This window comes from Bison bison, unplaced genomic scaffold, assembly GCF_000754665.1.
Source record: "Bison bison bison isolate TAMUID 2011002044 unplaced genomic scaffold, Bison_UMD1.0 scf7180017864038, whole genome shotgun sequence".
NCBI lineage: Eukaryota > Metazoa > Chordata > Mammalia > Artiodactyla > Bovidae > Bison > Bison bison.
The window spans coordinates 5,231,177-5,247,716 of NW_011494610.1; the positions used below are offsets into that span (position 1 = coordinate 5,231,177).

Consider the following 16,540-nt stretch of genomic DNA (forward strand, 5'->3'; position numbering starts at 1 on the left):
TCCACGTCCCACGCGGCACATACCTCTTCCTCCAGCCAGTCATTGTACTGCACGATGCCTGCCATGACCACATCCGCTCCCTTCATGTAGAACGTGATCTCCCCGGTTGACTCGTCCTAGAGGAGGGGCGGGAAGCATGAATAGGCGGGAGGAGCCCACCTGCCGCGCCAGCGCCCGCTGCCCACGAGCGGTGCTGCACGAACTGTCCTGCAGCAGGTGTCGCTGTGCGTTCTCACTCGGCCAGAGATGAAAAGCGAGACGGAGGGGGAGCTCACTTTGGGGCAAAGGCCACAGAAAACAGAAGAAAACTCAAAGCACTTGGAAGATCGTTAAAGGATGGAAGCAAGATCAAAAGGGCGGAAGAACTTTTTACAGGTATCCCTATTCTAGCAGGAGTGGACTCCCATGCTGTAAGACTGTTTTAAATTGATACACAGGGCTGCCAGTGTCGGAAAGAGTTTGGGAAGTAAGATAATTCTCAGGGTCAGGGCTTCTCAGCCTCGGTGATGTTAACACTAGGTAGAGGCTGGAGAATTCTTTGCCACCAGAAGGCTGGACTGTGCATTGAACCATCTCCCGCAGCGTCCCTGGGCCTCTCCCCACGAGATGCCAGCAGCAGGCCCCATGATGACAGCCAAAATCTCTCCAGATATGAACAAACATCCCCTGGAGGACACAGCGCCTCAGCTGAGAACCACCGATCTAGATAGAGGTGGACCCTAGATGAGGTCCAGCGGGACCCTACCTCAGCCGTCCACCCGAGGAGTCAGCTAGAGAAGAAGGCACACAGATTCTCGGTGCACACCGCCCAGCTGTTCTGGGGAGAGGGTGACATCGCAGCCCAGGCGTCAGATGCTTAGACCCAGCACCAGCTCCCGGCTGTGTGCACCTGGACGGACTGCTTCTCATCTCTAGACCTCACTGTCCTCCTCTGTGAAGCCAGGATCCTAACAACTCTTACCACGTGGCTGCTGGGGCTTAAGGGAGATCATCTACAGAGAGCAGGGAGCAAAGGGCCAACACTTACAAAACTGCTGGCCCAGTGTCATCATTCCTGCTGGAGCGACAGTGACTCCTCACGGCCCTCAGCTGCACTGCTCGGAGAAAACAGGGGTCTGAACGAGGGTGGCTTTGTCCCCAGGGGACTTCCAACTTGTCCTGGCACATATCTGACTGTCTCGACCCAGAGGTGCTACCCGCATATAAAGGCTAGAGAACAAGGATGCTGCTACCCATCCTAGGGGCTCCCCGGGGGGTTCAGTGGTAAAGAACCCACCTGCCAATGCAGGAGGCGTGGGTTCGATCCCTGGGTGGGGAAGATTCTCTGGAGAAGGAAATGGCAACCCACTCCAGTATTCTTGCCTGGGAAATCCCATGGACAGAGAAGCCTGTAGGCTACAGTTCATGGGGTCACGAAGAGTTGGACGTGACTTAGCAGCTGAACAACAATCGGCCTATGATGCCCATGACAGTCCCCGCAAGAGAGAATCATCTGACCCCAAACGTCAATAGTGCGGAACTTGAGAAACCCTGGCTTTAAGGAACTGATGGTGAAATTGCTGATTCTTATCCCATGACTCTTTCCTCAATGACCTTCATCACAGGGAACCTGGAAGCAGTGGAGACGGGCAAGGGTACCAGCAAAACCACCACCGCCCGAGCCTAAATTCTGCTGCCCCAGGAAGCCCAGAACGCATGGTCTCTAAGCTCTTCATGGAAGAGGAAATAAATTCTCAGTGCCAAATCAGTGGTTTCATCTTCTAAAGTAACTTCTGAGCGCCTCTGATCGCTGACCATCTTTTCGAACAGCATACTTACTCGTAAAAGCACCCACAGGCCACAAAGAGGCACCTGCTTAGCAGCATTACAAATGCAGGTCGCTTCTTTGATGGATTGCATCTGCGCTTGCTTGTGACCCGGGCCAAAGACAGCTATGGGGTCTGAACACGAAAGCGTCAGGCTTCTCTTTTTGTTTCATTTCCCCTTCACCCAAAAGGCGCTGTGGGAAACGATGCCCCCACCCCAGCTTCGTCTGCTCCAGAAGGGGCTCAGAAGAGCTTGGGCATCTCGGCCAATATAAATACTGCACCAACTCTCTCCTCGCCTTAGTCACTTCCTCCCACCGAGTTCATCGCAAGGTTACCCTGTTCCCATATCATGGCAAGATCACACTGTAAATTTACAGAGATCTGCCTGCTGCATTGCCTCGTTCGGGGGCCTCATCTTTTTCCACTGTGGTCTGATTCTGGCACCTGTCCAAAGGCTTTATTCAGACAATGACAAGGGTCATTGGGTCTCTACCAATGATCCGACTTCGGCACGCCACATGGGAAGGGTGTGGGAAGGGCGATGGAACATCTTGTAAAACAACAAAAACAAAACCAGCAGCCCAGAGCCGAACACACAAGCCCCAAGGAAGCGGGCTTCTCGAACCTGGCCGACCTTCTCAGAAGAGAGATGCATGCAAAGACCAGACCTTGCTTTGTGACTGTTCAGATGCTGCTCAGTTCCGCCCACGAGCTCACAGGTGTTTGAGGGTTGACAGGGACTTCCCCGGTGGCCTGGCGGTTAAGAATCCGCCTTGCAATACAAGGGACATGAGTTTGACCCCTGTTCGAGGAACTAAGATCCCACATGCTGAAGAGCAGCTAAGCCCAAGCGCCATAACTAGGGCCCGTGTGCTGCAACCAAGACACAACTGAGCCAAATAAATAAAGAAAATTAAAAAAAAAAAAAAGTGTCAACAGTCACTAAACCAAGTTGAGAACCGTTTTGTAACTGAGGGCAAACCTCCTCACATCAGGTAACTGGACAAACAACAGGCAGAAAAGATGGACACCTGAGAACAGTTTCTCAGCCCTGGCACGAGGACCATTCGGGCTGGAACCTTCTTTGTTAGGAGGCTGTCCTGGCCTCTGCCCACTAGACGCCAGTGGCACCACCCTCTGAGTTGTAACAACCAAAAAATGTCTCCAGACGTCCCCACGTCCCCGGGGGTAAGATGGCTCCAGGATGAGAGGCGTTTGGTAAAAAGAGGACAGTGAGGTTTGTGCAGAGAGGTGAGCTAGCCCCACGGCCCTGCGCTGCACTCAGCAAAACCAGAGAGGGAGACAGGCCAGGAAACAGGAACATCCGCGAAATAACCTGGGTTTCATTAAAGACAACTAACACAGATGGACATGCACGGATTCACTGTTCGTAGTCAGAGACAGGAAACAATCCACGTGTCCAAGAAGGGACGTTTGATTAAATAACGCTGCATTCGTTCCCACAGAATGCCAAGCGCACATCAAAATCATAAAAATCATCTTTTAATGGCAGGAGAATATTTTTAGCATACCTGTCGTTCAATGGAGGGGGTGGGAGTTTACAAAGTTTTAGGTAGAGTTTGATGTCAATTTTATAAAAATGTGTGTGGCTATTTACACTCATTTATGCTTACAGAAAAAACAGAAGGGAAATTCCCTGAAAAGGCAGGCATGAGCAAGTGAGTCTTTGGGTGGTGAAACTACAGATGAATGGATCTACCCCCTGGCTTTAACATGCATTTGTTCTGAATGCCTTAGGCGACTGCTGATTTTTTAAAGTATTACCTGGGAAGGACAGAGAGCCATTTTAAAATACGACAGATGTGCCCATCCAACAGTATCCCAGACATACACCCCACTCTTGCTGTGGGCAGAGCCAGGGGTCACGGCTTGTAATCTATGACGTGAGTCTGCACATGAGAGCCCTTCGCAACGCAAGGGACAGGGCATACTGCGCCCGCTTCTAGAAGAGCTGATATCAGGACTATCTGATGATGACTCAACCCCCAAATGACTCCAGCAGAGCCCACGGCCCTAGAACTTGGAAAAATAATGGCTGGGACAAAATTAAAATAGGAGATAATGAGTAATTCCTCAGGAAACACCGGCCCACAGGATTCATGTGGCTGATTCCAGGCCATGGATGTTCTTGACATCAGACATGAAGTCAAGACGTGGTTTGAAGGCACGGAGCAGGCAGGATGCAGGCCAGTGGGAAAGCAGGGACTGCAAGGGAGAAAAAGCCCTCATCCCACTTAAAACTGCCAAGGATATACATCCGGTATCCCCGGATATACATCCCCTGGGGACCTACTGGCCTCAGGGACATAAAATCCCTTAAAGGGCGTTGTTTTCAAGGCACATCCCTGCCGTGGGTCACTGGACCATCAGGACCACGTCTAACTTTAACCTGGAGAAGCGGCCTCTTTAATGATTCCCACTTCCCCCTTCAAGTGAGGGGGCTGGACCCAGTGACCCGCTTCTGCCAACAGAATGAGCCAAAAGCGTGTCTAATGCTGCTGCTGTTGCTGCTGTTTGATCACAAAGTCGTGTTTGACTCTTTGGCAACCCCATGGACTATACAGCCCACCGGGCTCCTATGTCCATGGGATTTCCCAGGCAAGAATGCTGGAGTGGGCTGTCATTTCCTTCTCCAAAAGTATATCTGTTCTCGATTAAAAATAATTTTTAAAAAATCAGAGTTTTTTGTAAAATATAAAACTAATTAAAAATAAAAGCCATTTTAAGGCAGGATTTAAAAGGGCATCTACAGCTTCCTTCATGTAAAGCTCAAAGAGACAAAGTCAGTCCATGGTAGAAATGGGACAGCAGCTAGGCCCTTGTGGGGAGGACGGATGCAAGACCAGAAAGGGGCACACGGAGCTTCTGGGGTGGCGGTGGAGGCACTCTGGCCTTGTTCTGGGCGCCAGGCAAGTTGTGTTAATTTTGCAAACACTTAAGCTGCATGTTTATGAAGTCTGCACCTTTCTCTGTGTATGCTGTACTTCCATAAAAGTTTCAAAAAATTTAAAAAGAAAATCTGAAACATCAAGGCCAAAATGACACGCTGCTGCGTGATCACAAGGTTTTCAGTAACTTTTGTGATTATATGAATGAAAAATCACTGAAAATATTGTACTACGATAAAAGTGTCAAGACTATTCAATGGGGAAACAATGGTCTCTGCAACAAACGATGCTGGGACAACTCTATATCCACAGGCAAATGAGGCTAAACCCCACCTCACACCACGCAGGAGCGTCACTCAAAACGGACTGATGACCAGAGGAGAGAAAACTACAAAAACTTTTTCAAAGAAAATACGGGGGTAAATTGTCATGACCTTGGGTTTCATGACTCTCAGGTACGACACCAAAGTCAAGAGCTGCTGCTAAGTCGCATCAGTCGTGTCCGACTCTGTGCGACCCCACAGACGGCAGCCCACCAGGCTCCCCCGTCCCTGGGATTCTCCAGGCAAGAACACTGGAGTGGGCTGCCATTTCCTCCTCCAATGCATGAAAGTGAAAAAATAAAGTGAAGTTACTCAGTCGTGTCCGACTCCTAGTGACCCCATGGACTGCAGCCCACCAGGCCCCTCCATCCATGGGATTTTCCAGGCAAGAGTACTGGAGTGGGTTGCCATTGCTTTCTCCAAAGTCAAGAGCAACAAAGGAAAAAAATAAATTGGACTTCATCAAAATGAGTAACTTACGTGCATGAAAAGAATTGTATCAAGAAAACAAAAACATAAGCTACAGAATGAGAGAAAATATTTGTATGTCATATCTCTGATAAGGGACCTAGACCTTATAATGAACTCTTACAAGACAACAATAAAAGACAACCCAATTAAAAAGTGGGCAAATGACTTGAACAGACACGTCTCCAAGGAAGAAATACAAGCGACCAATAAGAATATGACAAGATGCTCAGCATCATTAGCCGTTAGAGAAATGCAAATCAAAACCACAATGAAATACCACGTCATAGTACCCAGGATGGCTACAATGAAAAGAAAATGGAAAATAACAGGCATTGAGGAAGAGAAACCAGAACTTCACATGGTAGAATGTAAAGAGTGCATCATTTTGCAGAAAAGCTGTGGCAGTTTCTCATAAAGTTAAAAGAGAATTATCCAGCAGTTGGGAAACAGACCCAACAATCTCACTGCTAGGCATCTAACCTGGAGAACTGAAAATAGGTACTTATATCCTTTTACATGAGTGTTCACAGCAGCCAACTACTCACAGCAGCCGAAAGCTGCAAACAGCCCAAACACCCGCTCATGGGTGAATGGATAATCAACGTGGAATACTATTCAGCCATAAAAAGGAACGAAGCATGGACACAGGCACAACATGGATGAATGTCTGAAACTTTAGGCTAAGTGAGAGGAGCCAGGAATACTGTGTGATCTCACTTACATGAACTGCCCAGAATAGGTAAATCCTAGGGACAGAAAGAAGACTGGAGGCTTCCAAAGATGACAGGCAAGGAGGTTTGAGGAGTGACTGCTTAATGCTATGAGGTTTCCTTTGGGGGTGACCCTACAGAAGCGGTGGCTGTACGACATTATGAATGTACTAAATGGTAATAAGTTAATCATGTCCAGAATTTCACCTCAATAGAAAAAATATATTTTAATTAAATGAATATACAATGAGAAATATATTATTACCAAGAGTTGCCTGATCTACGCTCATTAGACCTTTCACTCTGAAATGGGGTTGACCAAAAAGCTGAGCAGCTATCAGAGATCTGTGCAACTGAAGAACAAATTCTCTTTCTGCAGAGGGAACTGTGTCCTCTGGTTGGTCTAAACAACAGGCAATACTAGAGGAAGAAAGGGGTAAGAGAGAACGTCCAGCCAGAGACACACACCAGACTTAGGTGCGTTTTTAAAAAACAAAAACAATTTTTAGCCATAAACGAAAGACAACTCACCCTCACGATGATGCCCATGCGTTTGCTTTCGTAGGTAAAGGGGAAGAGCTGCAAGATGGTGAAGTTCAGGATCTGGTCGCCAGGGGTCCTCAGCTGCATGGAAGACTGGTCGCGGCCCACCAGCGTTAAGCCCACGCTTTCCGTCCACTGTACCAGGGCCACCTAAACGAGGCGAGGGCCAAAGGTCAGACACACAGCGGGCGTCCCGGTGCACAGGTACAGCCAATGAACAGGAAGGTGGACGGGCACACGGAGACAGCTGAGCTGGGGCGGAGCCTGCGTCCCTCGGGGAGGCGCACTGGCACGGCGACATGCCAGCACCCAGCTCAGGCCTGCGGGCGCCCCAGGCTCATGGCTGCCTTCTCTTCCCTGAAGCAGCCACGAGCCAGACCATGGAGAGAGCTACACAGGTTCAAGGGTGACCAGTGCAACCAGGGGTCCCATCGGGAAGAATCTGCACCGAGCAAACTGCAAATATGGGGAAAGAAGGAGCACGAGGCGGGCGTGGCGGGGGAGGGGGTGGCGTGCACGTCCAGGCTCCCCATTAAACCTCATGGATACCCGACTGGGACGGAATCTACAGTAGCTCTCCACTGGGCAGCTCTGCCCCCCAAGGGCACAGTGCTGGCTGTCACAGCCAAGCAGAGGGTGGACATTCGCTCCTGGCATCTTGTCGGGAGGCCAGGAGCTGCTAAACATTCCACACCTCACGGGACAGCCCCCTGCCCCGACAGAGAATCACCCCCAGCCCACCCACGCGGCAGGCCTGACGAGGGTGAGAAAGTTGGCCTGTGCCGGTGAGGAGACCGAGGCTCGGAGAAGCTCCCAAGTTGTGAGCGGTGGTGTTCCGGGGCCGAACCTGGATTCACCTGGTGCCCAGCCATGCCCTCCACCGCCCTCTGTGCTTGCTGGGGGGCTGACCTGGTGCACAGCCATGCCCTCCGCCGCCCTCTGTGCTTGCTGGGGGGCTGACCTGGTGCCCAGCCATGCCCTCCACCGCCCTCTGTGCTTGCTGGGGGACGGGTCCAGTCACCAGCTAGAGGTTTTCACAGCCTGAGCAAGGCTTGCTTCTCTGCACATCAAAAGGCACGGAGGACGCAGATTCCAAGGCGAGGGCCAGACCGCTGGGGACGGCAGCTGGCAAGGGCCTGAGCCCCAGCTGGAGGTGGCCGTCCCCCAGGAATGGGCGCCCAGGGCGGGCACGGCTCCAGCTTCTCAAGAAAACCCAGAAAGCCGACCTTGTCCAAAAGCGCTCTCAACTTTTCAGTGTAAGCGAGTAAGCTGCATGTTTTAAATGCCAGTGAAGAAAATGAAACATGTCTGCAGAGGAATCTGGCCTGGGGTCTTCAGGGAAAGAAGCAAAGAGGAGTAGAAAAGGGGGGAGCTGGGAAGGGGCGACCACCCCACCCCGACCCCCCGCTGCCACAGGAAGGGGGACGGCAAGGATGATGAGCTACGGTGTACGGATGACAGCATCGTGTCCACTTGTTAGAAGAGCCCACGGAGGCAGGAACTGCCAACCAGCTCTACATGGGGGACGAAGAAACAGACAGAGACGGGAGGGGAGCTGCTCCCAACTGGTAGCTACGACGGGCTGAGATGAGATCTAACCCTAGGTCCAGCAGACCCAGGCCCAAGACAAGTGCCCATCCCGGGCCATCCAGACGCCCGTCCTCAGAACACCAGGTGCACGCACATCAGCGCATCCTCCGTGAGCGCCTGGCACCCCTGACTCCCCGTCACCATCGGGAAGTGGACAGGAGGCACCGGGGGCAGAATAACAGCCCCCAAACATGCCCACCTCCTAGTCCCCACCGACCTCCATCTCCTAGTCCCCACCGACCTCCATCTCCTAGTCCCCACCGACCTCCATCTCCTAGTCCCCACCGACCTCCATCTCCTAATCCCCACCGACCTCCATCTCCAAAGACAGGGCTAATCAAGTAATTTTTTTTTTGATGTGGACCAGTTTTTAAGGCTTTATTGAGTTTGTTATGCTACTGCTTCTGTTTTATGTTTTGGCTTTTGGGCCACAGGCGTGTGAGGTCTTAGCTCCCCAACCAGGGATGGACCCACATCCTCTGCATTGGAAGGCGACGGCTTCATCACTGGACTGCCAGGAAGTCCCAAGTAGTAATTTATTTTTTGCTACTAACTTGCATAAGTCTTCAGAAATGCATTCATGTAACTGTTTGTTCTAATCACTCTGAATTTCAGTATGGCCGTCTTATCTACTAACAATTTTCTTTCAGAGTTTAAAATGAAAAAAATCAGTAAATATTTTTAAAATCTCATCCATATATATGAAAAAAAAACATTGAGTAGTAGCTCAACTGGTAAAGAATCCATCTGCAGTGCAGGAGACCCCAGTTCGATTCCTCAGTCAGGAAGATCCACTGGAGATCACTCCAGTATTCTTGGGCTTCCCTGGTGGCTCAGCTGGTAAAGAATCCACCTGCAATGCAGGAGACCTGGATAGTCCACGGGGTCGCAAAGAGTCGGACACGGCTGAGAGACTCTCACTTTCGTGTGCATTAAAATGCTCACTGGGTCATACACACAAAGAGAAATTCCTTCCAGCCTTTCCTTTTCTCCATGTATGCTACTGAAACGTTTTAGTGTATACATGTATTTCTTTTATTTTTAGCATTTTTAGTTTTGATTAAGTAAATAAATATCCCTACACAATGTGAGAGATTATAAATACCTAGGTCTATACAAGACTCAAAAGCTTGACTAAATTTACATCCTCCTTTACATACCAATTTAGTAACAAACGAAAAATAATTCTTCCTCTGATGCTTTCTAACAGGACTGCTAGGGAACAGATTTTTTTTTATCCCTGCTTTTAAACAACTATTATTTCACTCCTTAAAAACGTGTTTAATTGTTCTGAAATGATGTGAAAAGTCTGAGATATTGGGCTTCAAGGAGATACGCTAAGTCCCCGAAAGCCTGTTCTTAATGTCAATCAAGAGGACTTCCCTGGTGGTCCAGTGGTTAAGAGTCCACACGCGAATGCAGAGGACACAGGGCCAATCCCTGGTCCAGGAAGGCTCCATGTGCTGCGGAGCAGCTCACCCCGTTTGCCAGGACTACTGAGACCACACGCCCTAGACTTCACAACAAGCGAGGTCCTTACAGTGAGAAGCCGTGCATCACAGGGACGGGCGGCCCCCACTCGTGGCACCGAGAGAGCCCGCGTGCAGCAACGGAGCCCCAGTGCTGGCCCAAAAAAAGAAGAAAGAAAAAGAAAGGATCCGAAACGGGAAGCGGCTTGCGGGGCTGTGGGGGCAGTTCTGGCCTTAGCCAGCCCAGATGCCCCCTGGCACAGACCCCACAGGACTGTGCTGGAGGGAAAGCTGAACCGGAAATCTCAAATGAGCACCAGCAACGCGAGCTCCGGGTAAGCGTGAACTGCCAGGCACGGAAACATCTTCTCGGCCCTCACTCCGCTTCAGCAACGCCCCCACCGCCCTCCACCCCCACCCCCGGGCCAAGGTCCTAATCAAAAGCTCACAGGTCTCCTCAGGGGCTGATTCCAACAGGATATGAGCCCTGCGGGGGCCTTTCTTTCTCACCTTCCACTCTCTCACTTCAACTAACATTAAGTCAGCCTTAATTTAAAGCTGATTTCTATCAGAAGACATAAAATCCCCTGGGGCCTACTCAGAAGAGAGCTGTTCAGAATGGGGGGCTATCTAGGCCTTCTCAACTGGGGTGGAGACAGACATTTCAGGGGTCAAAAAGGGACGCTAGCTATCCCTTCGCAGAACAAGAGAATGTGAATAAGGCTACTTCTTCCCCTAGGCGGTCAGAGCTTTAGTTCAAAAGAATCATTCCATATTGCCAAATCCTCAAGTCTCACCTGAAGTATCACTGAGTCTGAGTAGGGGTCTTGAGTCTCACTGAGTAGGGGTCTTAGAGGGCCTTGGGTAAAGCTATCTAGAGGTCAAAACGGCAGCAGAAAAAGACGTCGCCTAAGGTGGCTCGGTGTTAAAGAACCAGCCTGCCAACGCAGGAGACACAGGTTCGATCCCTACATAGCGAGTATCCCCTGGAGAAGGAAATGACAGCCCACTCCAGTACTCTTGCCTGGAGAGTCCCATGGACAGAGGAGCCTGGCGGGCTACAATCCATGAGGTCACAAAGAGTTGGACATGACTGAGCGTTCACGCATGCATTAGGTAAATGAATAAACAAATTAAGAGTCAAAGCCAAATGCTAGAAACCAAGAAAGTGCCAGAGCAGGGATCTGGCTCTGTGAGTTGGCTGCATATTCCGGTTTGGGTCAGGGGAAAAAAAAACAGTCTGCCACTCTACCCTGCCCCCACGAAAATAAAAGCCCATCTGAAGAACTCTCGCCAGAGCTGCCCATGAAAGGGCTTTTTCATCATTTGTTGGTCAGCAACGAGCCATCTGTGATAAGTTTTAATAACTTTCCCTTTGTACCTGGGAATGTGTGCTTGGGAATTATGCCAGGCAGGCTAAAGAGCCTTGAATTCTTGTCAAAAGCAGGATACATGCGAAACGTAAGAACACGCACAAATGCACTATCTGATTTATTAATAAAAGGGTTCTTTGGTGGCCTTCAATCAGATAAACAGCCAGGCTTACAAAGAGTAGCCAGTCTGCCTGAAGCCAGCCTTTCAGGATTATAAATGTATCCACAGACCTAGGGTATTCTTTACTGAAGAAATAAGTTTCATAAAACCACCATATGACCCAGCAATCCCACTACAGGGCATATACCCTGAAAAACTGTAATTGAAAAAGACACATATACCTCAATATTCACTGCAGCACTGTTTACAATAGCCAGGACAAGGAAGCAACCCAGATGTCCACCGAAAGACCAACAGATAAAGAAGTTACGGTACATATATACAACGGAATATTATGCAGCCATTAAAAGGAACGTAAAATCTGAGTCAGTACTAATGAGGTGGATGAACTTATAGCCTATTATACAAAGTGAAGTAGTCAGAAAGAAACAAATACCATATATTAAAGCACATGCATGGAATTTAGAAAAACGGTACTTCTGATGAACCTCTTTGCCCGGCAGGATAGAGATGCAGACAGAGAAGAGACCTGAGGACGCAGCGGGGGCAGGAGAGGACGGGCTGAACCGAGAGCGCGGCACTGAAACACACACAGCATCACACGCAAACCAGAGCGCTGCTAGGAAGTTTCCGCATAACCCAAGGCGCTCAACCCGAGGCCCCGAGACAACCCAGAGGGGTGGGATGGGGCGGGTGGCAGGAGGGGGGTTCAAGAGGGAGGGGACATGAACACCTGTGGCTGATTCATGGTGATGCGTGGCAGAGACCAGTACAACACTGGAAAGCAACCATCCTCCCAAAAAAAAAAAAAAAAGTTTCCAAAATGTGCCACAGGGTGGCTGCAGGCTCGACCGTTGACAGGACAGGGCTGGCAGTGGACTGGGGCAGGGTGGGCCTCCGGGGCGGGGGCGGGGCGCCGGGGGACAGGCAGCAGCCGCCCCACTCGCTCGCTGCTGCCAGGCAGAAAGCGGGCCCAGTCTTCCAGGTTCTGATCTTTCTCAGGAGAAGCTGACTCTTACAGAATGCAGTGATTTTTAAAGTTTGCTGATTAAAAAAATAAACCATCATGGAGCCAGCAACGTTTAAGAATCAGTGGACAGGCGGTTTCCCGGGGGGTCCGGTAGTAAAGACTAAGCTTACACTGCAGAGGATGCGGGTTTAATAGCTGGTCGGGGAACTGAGGTCCCACACCCCACGAACTGCGGCTAAAACATTCTTTTCACAAAGAATCGGCGATCAAGGTAGCAGAATAAAGGGCCACTCCCTGATCTAAATTTCCTTGATCTTATACTCAAAATTCAGCCTCCTATCACTTAACTCTGATGCAAATGAGTATCTGAGAAGGAAGGGTGGCATCCCGTCCATTAAAATTTAGCCATTCAGAAACTACTATTTACTTAATCCACGCTGGCCAAAACGAACACGATAAAGGACCGAACTTTCACACGTCTGTCCACGGATAAGCTCAAACCAAACAAGGCAAATACGACAGTTTTCTCGTGTCCCCCACAACCCCACAGTCCTGCCTTTTACACAGGACCCCTCTGTTCTGAGCAACTGAACTCCTATTTCAAGATTCCAGCTCGATGGTTAATAAATGACACTGACGGAGGGTTTTTATCAAGTTCCTGACCACCATTCTCTGACCTCACCCTCGGGCCCGAGTGCCTGGCCACGTGACGGTGGAGCTCCCTCAGCCTCCCAAACCACTCTGCGTCAACACTCCACTCCCCCACGCGCATCTGAATGCTGGCATTGTCCACGGCCTGGGGCCGAGATGCAGGCACCAGGAGGCGTTCAGGAGGGACAGGGATGCAGTCGTGGAGGGAAGCGAAAAAAGCCTCAAGGCTGCGAACAGACTGGGAGGCTGCCAGCCCCTCTTCAAGGCCATGAGCTTCCCTTCCCCTACAGCTTTGCTCCTCACTCTTTGCAACAGGGCTAAGAAAACACGAAATGAGACAGCTGGGACTTTTTGTGGGCGCTGCGATGCACAGGGGGCTGAACACGCAAGGCCCTCCATCACGACGTTAGTCACGACGCCAAAAGAGGGGCCACCGAAGTGTTACGTCTGGGAGGCAGGAAGAATGACCCCTGCCGCATCTCAGCAGTCACTAAGAGCCTTCCCATCACAGACGTTAGTCACGACGCCAAAAGAGGGGCCACCGAAGTGTTACGTCTGGGAGGTCAGGAAGAATGACCCCTGCCGCATCTCAGCAGTCACTAAGAGCCTTCCCATCATAGACGGTCACCGGAAAGGGATAACGCAAGGGAACGAGTCAAGGTCGTTGAACATATAAGGTATATATATACACACACATACAAGACAGAGGTAGCAAAAACATCAAAATATTTTTGGCTTTTTTTTTCTTTAATTTATTTTTCTATAAAAAGCTCTTGCTACTGTTTTCTTTTAGATAGATATATATATATATAATTTATTTATTTTCGACTGTGCTGGGTCTTCATTGCTGCACAGGCTTTTCTCTTGTTGCAAAGAGCAGGGCTTACTCTCGAGTAGCAGTACTTCAGTGGTTTCTCTTGTCACAAAGCCAGGCTCTGGAACACAGGCTCAGCAGTTGGGGTGCACGGGCTCCGTTGTTTGCTGGTACGGGGGATCTTCTCGGATCAAAGACTGAACCCGTCTCCTGCACTGGCAGGCACCAGGGAAGCCCTGTTACTCTAATAATGAGAGCATGCTAAGTTGCTTCAGTCGTGTCTGGCTCTGCGACATGAGAGCTCTGGCTTGTAGCCCACCAGGCTCCTGTGTCCATGGGATTCTCCAGGCGAGAAGACCAGAGTGGGGAACAAAAAGTAAAACCCACCTCTAGAGCGCTGTACCTTCACAGCACACCCCTTTTCCGTCACCCCGTCTGCATCACTCCCAGCCCCTGACATTTTAATGGACACAGGGATGCTGTCCACCTCTAGGGTCTGTAGAAGCCCCCTCCACTGCACCCCACCTCTGACGGTGCCAAACATCCTCGAAAGGATGGGATGCGGTCAGGGCAGAATTCTCCCCAGCAGACTTCAGCCATTTCACTTCCCTGGGGAGCCACTGTACCGGGGCGGGGGCGGGCGCTGCCCCCAGGCTGTAATCAGTAGCTGAATAAGGACACTTCAAGGCTTCCCAGGCGGAATGCGCACAGGAAACAAATTTAGGAAATCCTGCTTTCTGTTACAGGAAATGAATCCTGCGCCAACTGGTAGGAATTACTCCAGCAGCTCCGAAGTAAAACGGATACTGGCTTCTGTATGTATTCCATCAACTGACCTTGCCCGCACCGGTGAGGCTTTATTGATATAGAATTTCAAAGGTAGGATTCTAGACCCCGCTGCTCCTACATGGAATCCCAAAGAGATCTAGAAACAGGACGACTTTCTGAAAGATTTCATTGGCAACAGATTCGGCCAACTTTCTGTCAGATGGTCTATTTACATACACAGATTTCTGTTTTGAGGTATGCATCTTTCGAAGTAGTTTAAAAGGTTGGTGGGGAAAATATTAACAGTGGTTACACCTTTTAGTGGGGCTTCCCTGGTGGCTCAGTGGTAAAGAATCCACCTGCCAATGCAGGAGACTCGGGTTCAGTCCCTGATCTGGGAAGGTTCCCTGGAGAAGGAAATGGCAACCCACTCCAGTATTCTTGCCTGGGGAATCCCATGGACAGAGGAGCCTGGTGGGCTGCAGTCCACGGGGTCACAAACAGTCGGACACACCTTAGCAACTGAACAATAACACGCCTTTAGTTGGTAGGGTTTGGCTTACCTTTTTTCTTCTCTACATTCTCTATCATAAACCTGAAATAACTGAGTAATAAAAAAATAAAAGTCACAGGGAAAAGGACACCAAGAAAGTAACACTGACCTCTATGAAGACACCGAAGACCAAAAGAAAATATCTTTCTACAAAGAAACACTATTCAGAATCTTAGCAAAACAGAACAAATCTGAATCCAAAGGTAATTAGTGAACAGCAGAGATAAAGGGCTCTTCTCTTTAACAAAAAAGGAGCTGAGAAGCACACAGCATTCCATGGAAGATTTACCTTTGTGGTAAACCTTTGCACAGCTCTAAAACAAATATATCAAAGTTCAGCAGGAACCAGGGGTGCAGGCAGGCATTAAAGACCACCACAGATGCGTGTCAGTAGTCAACAGGAGCCCAGAGGCAGAAGTGCTCATCCAACCACCAACATTTGGAACCTGTTCTAATTTAAATTCTACCAAACACCCACAAGCTACTGGTTCCCAGCCCATAACTATCAAGACTCTGGTCCTTTCTCACAAGGCCCACTCAGTGGTAACATCCTCCCATTCCCAAATGGAAAAGCAAGATCAAGCAGGCAAACCCCGGTGAAGAAACAGTGACAAAAGAGACAAGCTTTTTGTTCCAGGGCAGAAGTCCCAAGAGATCAGTAGACTCCATCCGTACCTACAGTCCCTCCCTCCTTTTCTCTTTCTGCACACAAGTCCCATCTCAGAATGTGGCCAAGGGCTACCACATTTTTCACCCCTAAAAAGCCTGGTTCAGATATCAGTGGTCACGGATCAACTGGGCTTCACAGTTTGAGCTCTTCCACAAATACCGAGAAGACGGAAGGAGGACTCTCCCAGGGGACACGTTCCATTGCCCCAGAGGAGGAGGAAGAAAGGACCTCACGGGGAAAGACACACCCAAGTGTCCTTCCTGACCTTTGGAGAAGATTCCCGTTGTGCCTCCCTCGACCACATCAACCACCAGCTCACTGATGTTCTCAGAGGGGTCCAGACTTTCAAAACACATGAATGAGTTTCAGCCTGAATTCTTTCCTTCCAGGAACAGTTTAGCCGAATGGGGCACAGGAGAAAAGCCTGCTTCTGTTAGGGGAAAGTGAAAGTGAAGTTGCTCAGTCGTGTCCGACTCTTCGTGACCCCATGGACTGTAGCCTACCAGGCCCCTCCGTCTGAGTAGTATCTGCTACTGCTACTGCTAAGTCGCTTCAGTCTGTTAGGGGAAGCACACTGAAACCCCCCACCCTGACCAGGCACCATAGGTAACCATCTGCACGAGACAGGAGGTCCTAGTGAGGAACACGGAACTAACAAGCCACCACCAACTGGAGGAGTTCGGGAAAGGCCAAACGGAGACGCCACGTGTCCCGCCACCTCCCAGAATCCTTCCCGTGGGCAGCCACTTTGGCTGAGCAATTCATGTGCTACCAGAAAGGACCCTGAGTCAGAGTGG

At 50.0% G+C, this 16,540-nt stretch overlaps 1 protein-coding gene across 1 annotated transcript in view; it reads right to left on the minus strand.

Moving 5' to 3' along the window:
* Positions 1 to 16,540, minus strand: part of ATP9A (ATPase, class II, type 9A) — a gene marked incomplete at its 5' end in the record, with an annotated part of 48,609 nt that overhangs the window by 27,810 nt on the left and 4,259 nt on the right. Inside the window, 2 exons of the mRNA XM_010835128.1 lie at positions 24 to 116; positions 6,753 to 6,914. Of these exons, the coding sequence (XP_010833430.1) occupies positions 24 to 116; positions 6,753 to 6,914 (255 nt within the window). The remainder of the gene's footprint in view (positions 1 to 23; positions 117 to 6,752; positions 6,915 to 16,540) is intronic.